This window comes from Tuber melanosporum, assembly GCF_000151645.1.
Source record: "Tuber melanosporum whole genome shotgun sequence assembly, scaffold_55, strain Mel28".
NCBI lineage: Eukaryota > Fungi > Ascomycota > Pezizomycetes > Pezizales > Tuberaceae > Tuber > Tuber melanosporum.
The window spans coordinates 265,168-272,361 of record NW_003299101.1 but is presented as its reverse complement, the minus strand read 5'-3'; the positions used below and the strand labels follow the sequence as shown (position 1 = coordinate 272,361).

The 7,194-nt window shown below is 46.5% G+C and overlaps 1 protein-coding gene; it reads left to right on the top strand.

Moving 5' to 3' along the window:
* The first annotated feature begins 5,385 nt into the window (after nt 1-5,385).
* Nucleotides 5,386-6,778, top strand: GSTUM_00009302001 (uncharacterized protein). XM_002840613.2 has 4 exons: nt 5,386-5,746; nt 5,798-5,899; nt 5,988-6,373; nt 6,453-6,778. Exons 1-4 carry the CDS (start codon nt 5,496-5,498, stop codon nt 6,506-6,508), a joined length of 795 nt encoding a protein of 264 aa, XP_002840659.1. The 5' UTR covers nt 5,386-5,495; the 3' UTR covers nt 6,509-6,778.
* The last annotated feature ends 416 nt before the right edge of the window (nt 6,779-7,194 follow it).

Below are 7,194 nucleotides of genomic sequence, written 5' to 3'. Positions count from 1 at the left end.
CCGCGCAGACCGAACAGGATCGGGAGTATATTTCAATTTCAATTCCTTCCCGACACACCCCAGACATTGGAAACCGCACGCAATACCTCTCTGGCCCCAATAGGTGTTGTCAAAAGCTTGGACGAGCAGTTCCGTTATTGTTCTATCCATCGATCTTTGATGGAAATGGGGGCTCTTGGGAAGGTTTGTTGGGATATATTGCCTGTCCCGATGTATGATATCATACGTGGATGGGGAGAATACGGAGTCACATAGTACTCAATCAATATCACCGGCGGTACCAGGCACTATCAGCTTTCGTTTAAAGCCGTAACCTAGCCAGTTTCCATAGCAGCAATGAACGGGTCCTAAAGAAACAGTAGTGTCAAGTCGGTATTTCGCGCTGATGACACTTGGACTGCTGGGGTAAGTTTGAGGAACTTTCAATTTCTTCACAACACGGAAATGGTCTCAAAAGCTGGTGCATCATAGGTATCACTAGAGTCTATGGCACTCGATACCTCCACAGTGCACGGGTTAGTTTGGCTATGACTTACTATTATTCCTCGTCACGAAAGGGTGGATTGAACTCGATGATGATAATACCGCGAGTGGATTACCCGATTAATCGGACTGTGATGTACAGCACTGTCAGGACGTCTTCGGGATAAGCCAGTAGCCGACCATGCTAAAATATCCGCACCCTCCACGCACTGGGCGAGGAGAATATCCGCGTCAGAGGAACGGAGTCAGTCCGTGCCCGCCAGGACTGGGCGAGTATGCCTTGCTCTCGTTACATTCGCCAGGTATGCTCTCGTGTCATCCGGGATGTGCACTGGGCTGTACAGTACTCGTACGTGACTTTTTTCGATCCGTTTATATCTCACCGGTACCGACTTTTAGTCACTTTTAAAAGAAAAAATATTATTCTCCTTAGTACTCCCAATAACAATCTAGAGTGGTGGGGTTTTTTTTTTTTTTTGGAATTAGTATTTCAACTCGGTGAAGCGGTATGATACAATAATCATTTCAAAAACGCAAATACCTCGTGCACTTTTTGGATGGCAAGGACCGTATCATACATACGTTGGGGCGATGAAATGCGCGATGCAAAATTTCTCGTTTTTCTGCACTCCTTGACAAAACATGAGTAGGAGTGGCTTATATATATAGAAATATCGAAGTTCACCAATGCTGCCCCCCCCCAATACAGCCCTATATGATGGAGCTAACCATTATTGGTGGATCCGTGTTTCTATTCGTGCTACTTGGGGGGTGGGGGGGGGGGATTATAATGCTTGCACAATTTTTATTCCGTTTCAGACTCGACTTGAAGTGACTTCCATACGTATTATATTGGTAGCTATCTGAAGGCCATATGCGTTGAATGTTTTCATTGTGGGGGTTTTTTTTTTTTTTTTGGCGAGATTGAATGTAAGAGGTCTCTCTTTCAAGTTGTATGAGGAGAATCCGCTTCAATTTTAATTTTATTGGTTAAAATCCATTCGATTAAATTAACGTGGATAATTTTATTATCTATGTTTTTGGGCATTCCCGCTAGTTTGTGAGGTGTGGAACTGTTACTAGCGTTTGCTCTCCGATAGTGCGTACTTGTATTGAAAGGCCGCGTCTGCTGTGGCTGGTTGAATGCGTCCATTAGACTATTTCCTATATGCTGGAGGCAAAGTCGGAGAACGTCGGGTGAACTTTGTACGGGCGTTGGTGGGATAAGTAGGCTGGGGGTAGCAAGGTAACTCAGTGATTGGAAGAACCATCCAAGTAGTTATATATGCGCGCACCAAAGATTATCCTCCAACTGTCTATGGAGTCCCCCGACACTCCCCTGTTGTCTTATAGTTCGTCGAAGATCAGAACATCGTTGTTAGGGGTTGCTGGGGCAACTATCTTGGTAAATTGGTGGTGGAGCTTTGCAAGGTTGTGGGGCACCCAGGTGGTTGTTGATGTACTGTACTGTACCGGTATTATAGACTACTTCAAGTTATGGGATATTATATAGATAAAATGATTTCAAATCAACGAATTGCAGGGGGGGGATGTTTTTGCCGATTTCTGGCGTCAAAAGGACCAATTACCAGGACTTTTTGTCCACCCGCTGCAGTTCCGGTTGGTAAGAAAGCCTGAATACTTGAGTAATGTTTGCGATAGTCTAGTATGGATGTGTGAAGCACTAGTAAATCGGAGGGGAATAATAGACAAGCGAAAGGCACACCGGTAGCTACTTCCCCCGGGGCTTTTGTCCAGGAAAAATCCGGTCGGGGGAGAAAGAGGAAGGGGAAAGAGGGATGCTGACGCTCTCCTTCGATACGAGGACCATTTCGAAAACGAAGGGGGAATTTTTTTCCCTAGGTAGATAGATAGATGGGCCAGCAGATGTATCATATTACTGTATCTATCATACCGGTATATCACCAACTTTATACTCGAAACATATTAGTCAGAGGTGTCATAACCTTCGATACCCGAAAAATAACACCTTCCCCATCTCGTCTTTACCTGACTTAAATCTCTACAAGATGAATACCGGTACTATGCCAAGATGACCTCTCAGCTACCGTCCCACTGCCCCCATCCGACTTGGCACATATGATAATCCTGCGACAAAGCGAACACAGCCAAGCCTTTCCCTTCCGATCTCGCCAGCGGTTGGCCTCGCAAGTGCGGGCGAGAATTCCAAAGGTGAATAAAAAAAAAATGGTTGAAAGAAATTAAAGGATGGCATCATTGACGATTCAGCCCGTGCGAAGCCATGAAGCTTGTCTCGCTGTACCTTTTTCGGGGGTGGTGCGTCAGTCCGGACCAACTAAAGGCGGAGGGAAAGGCGGGGAATCTGAAGCATGTCCAAAGAAGGGAGAGGGAGAGAGGGAAGGATAGGGAAAGGGAGTGCACGGTTCTGGTCATGGTAAAAAACAAAAAAATAAATAAACCTATCGAACGGTAGTGGAATTGTAGGTGAGACCTGCAGGCCGGATGAATGGATGAATGGGTGAATGTATGGGTGGATGGCCTTGCTGTGACACGGATATCCGAAGACGGGTGAGCTCCCCACGAGCCCCGACAGACAGACAGACAGTCCATGGACGGATCGCAGAGTAAATGGATCCAGCAAAACTGATTTGAGCTGAGTCAATTACAGGGCTGAGGCATTGGGTTACTTTCCTGCTATGGTATGATATCCCTTCCTTCCCTGCAATATGATACTTGCTGGTCAGGTTCAGCCGGATAAATCACCGGAACCCTCATTTTCCGCATTGTACGAATTTGTGCTGTTCTTGAAGGAGAGGAGATATGTCTGGATCATCTGATAAGGTCGCAGACGTATCGAGTCATGGTTCCTGGCTTGGTGGGTTTTACTGCTCGTACTGTACTACATTTCCGGGGCTCGGGGCGTTCCGAATGGACCGTTTGAGAGTCTATACCGACTGCGTCTATCTCTCTATTATGCCTTGATCGGAGTGCTGTTTTGGAGTGAGATTGTTGGGGGTTTTTCTTTCAGCTTTTTTTAAAATGATGGAAAGGGAAGAAAAGGAAAACGAGTTTGACGCCATGATTCAGGCTGTCTCTGACGGTCACGGTAGCCTATCACGGAGAGCTAAGGATCAAGGCCTTTGTTCTTGTTGAGCGAGCTTCCCCGGCCTTTCGGTATTTGATTGGTTGTCTTTCTTCCCACAAAAGGAAAAGAGTTTGGCACTCGAGTAAAGCCTTGGTTTTCGTTGTCGTCATAAATAGGTTATCTTGGTTTTTCTTTTTCTTTACTAGTAGACTATCATAGTTTCAGTACGAGTACTCGTAGTTGCTCGCCACCGACACATGCTGAAGAATAAACGGGACTTTTTTCAGATAGGAAGGGGAGGGAAGAAAAAGAAAGGGGAAAAAAAAAAAGAAGTCAATTGTTCATCGTATCCTGACCCTGATACCGTACCAGATACTTGCTCAGCGCTCGGTAGACTACTGTGCTGTATGAGTGCGCCGGTAGTGCCTAACTGTGTTACTCTAGCTGACTGATTGGGAGTAGTAGTGAATCGGCGGATCAAGGAATACGGTAGTACCCAGCCCTTTCCGTGCCGAACGTTACACGGCCGCCAATTCACCATCTTCAATTCGAGACCCCCCGTACCCATACTTGACCACTTCAATACGGCATGGAACTAATGTCTATCGAATCTATGTCCACCCTCCACATCTGGTGAAGATGAGCCTCCGAATTGGCCGTCGGGGAGGAAAGGAGAGAGATTGGTAGCGGAACGAGGGTCAAGGGGATTTTGCTACCCTGTTCTGTCCTGTCCCGCTCTGTTCTGTTCCCGCTTGTCCTTTCCACCCCCCTTTTTTTGCCCCCATTCTGGCTGAAATGGATCTGCAGGCCTTCTTGTCAGCCACGTAGGAGTCCCCCATCTACCAATCTGTACTTTTACCGTGCTGTATACTGCCTTGCGGGTACGTCATATCTTGGTGCTGGGTATGGGGTTGTTGGACAATGGCTTGCATTTCCATCCTGGAAAGGTTTTTTTGGCTGGGAGTTTTTTTCCTCTCAATAGACGGTGGGCAATTTGGTGGCTTGGGGAGATACCAAAAGGCGCTGGTACAGATGGAATATTTGGTGCTGTACTAGTTCTCATATGATACAAAGTGTCCTTTCAACTCGGCCGTGCGAGTAGAAAAGTGGTAGAAACATAGTCTACTCCTTACTGCACCGGTATCCCCGGATGATAGCAATTAGCTTGCAAGTCTAATTTACCTAGCCACTGTCCTCGCGCGACCAAGTTGAAGTTTTGACACCTAGGGTGGCAATTCCCATACAAGAGTTTCCAACATTAACTCAGCCGCGCTAGCCAATATTTTTCAAGTTTTTCGGGATCAAAGTTAAGCAAGGCTAACTCAATTCAGCACCATGCTTCCATTTTTGGCCAATTCTGCAGATACTTTTGGCTGTTGTCTAGTTTCTGCCTGTCTTGCAATTGCCAAGAGCGGTATCATGTGCTTTCTGCTGGTCAACCAGTTTTGTTAACTCCGTTACTATTTTAATGACCCGCCAACCGCTACTACCGGTACGGTGCACCACATCGTACCCCACCCACACACGCATCATAGCTCTTTATGTGGTAGCTGAAGCGGGCTATTCCAATTCGGCGGGGTTTATAGGATCTGCGAAACAAGGGTTATTGTATTGTCTACGAGTACTCGTACAGTACTTGGAACCTAGACCATCCCGCTCATGCGTGTTGAGATTAATGGTCCAGATTGAGGTTTTTTTCTTGTAACCGTAGACCTGATTCGATGACTTGGTTCCCTCGTTCCTGGCCTCGTGGGACATGGGTTTCAAGGGTAGCAGAGAGCAAGTATTTAGGCCCGCGGGATCCCCTCATCCAGAGTGGAGTATCCAGTCCCATTCCTGCCTTTTCGTTAGATCGAGTCCACTACTCTTGCGTCTTTCAATCTCCGTTTATCCATCTTTCTAAAGCTTCCCCTCGTTGGAGAGAGAAGAAATATACACGCTCGCTATGCATTTCCAAAAGGTTTCCGTTGCGTCGGCGTTGCTGGCGTTGCTCCCAGCGACAATTGCTTCTCCATATGGTCTCTTTAATAGGCAGGGACGAAGCAAGCTGGGGAGTATTCCTTATGGGGCGGACATTTACCGCTGCACTGTGCCCGGGACAGTTGCCGTGACCTATGATGATGGCCCGTATATATATACCAATGAGGTGTTGGATTTGCTCAAGGAGTTCGATGTCAAGGCTACGTTTTTCGTTACGTGAGTTTCCATGATCTATCATATCCGCTCACAAACTGATTAATATATAAGCGGAAACAACATTGGCAAAGGTGCCATCGACAGCGCATCCCAGCCATGGGCCGGTGTGATCCGGCGCATGGAGAGCGAAGGCCACCAGATTGCCTCTCATACGTAAGTCTTCTTCTTCTTCTTCTTCTTCTTCTCCTTCGACCACCCTTCGAACCAATCTAGCAGAATAATGATAATAACAATCCTACAGTTGGACCCACCAAGACCTCTCGAAAATCAGTGAAGCCGAGCGGAGGGACGAGATGCTCAAGAATGAGGCGGCGATCAAGAACATCATCGGAAAGTACCCAACATACATGCGCCCTCCGTACTCCTCCTGCACCGCCGATTCCGGCTGCACGCGTACGATGGACGACCTGGGTTATCACATCATCTACTTTGATGTTGACACCGACGATTACAACAACGACACCCCAGCAACCATCCAGGTCGCCAAGAACAACTTTGCCAGGGCGATCGATGGGACGAGTCCCGCTCAGAATAAATTTTTGGCCATCGCCCACGATATCCACGAGCAGACCGCTCGGAGCTTGACCAGGTTTATGCTGGAGACCATCAAGAAGAATGGCTATAGAGGTATGCCTTTCCCCCCACCATTGCGGCCCGCCCACCGTTGAGCAATCTGCCCATGGGATACGGACTGACAATTTTTTAGGGGTTACTGTTGGCGAATGCTTTGGTGACGCAAAGGATAACTGGTACCGGACCTGAATTGTAACAAACAACAAACAAACCTGAACATAAAAAATTTGATTGGCGTTTCTTCTTCTTCTTCCTTTCATTAATTCTCATTTTTCATTTTTCAATTTTTCAATTTTTCAATTTTTTAAATCGTCAGCGGACATGATTACGGGTCAAGGGAAATAATGTTTTTTTTTTTTTTTGTAAAACCTGCAATGGCGGGCGTAACCATAATGCCGTCGTGTGGGGTGACTTATGTAGCCTAACCTCGTGCAACAAATAAACAACTGTACCAATTCACTTTTTTGCACATAATATACTTACTTGCATTCGCACTTTGCACCTCCCTTTTTCCAAATTACGGAAGTTGGTACCTTTAACTCACGTCCGTACCTACTCGAGTACTGTACTGTACCATACAGTACGAGTACAGTACATTTTTCGTTGAATGGGCACCGTACCGTACAGCCATCCCCACTTGCACAACCTATCAGAAGAATCGCCTCGATCGACTGCATGGCGGGATGAATGGTCTATTGTACGAGCAGTTACTGCATTTAGGGTGTGAGCCAAAGTTCCGCCTTAAGAAGAAGAAAAAAGAAGAAAAAAAAAAGAAAAAAAAAGAGGTTCGTTGATCTTTAACTCGTTTCGTCCAAATGACCATGTTGCTCAACGGTCTTTTCCACATCACGTTAAAAAAAAAAAACTTGGTGAAG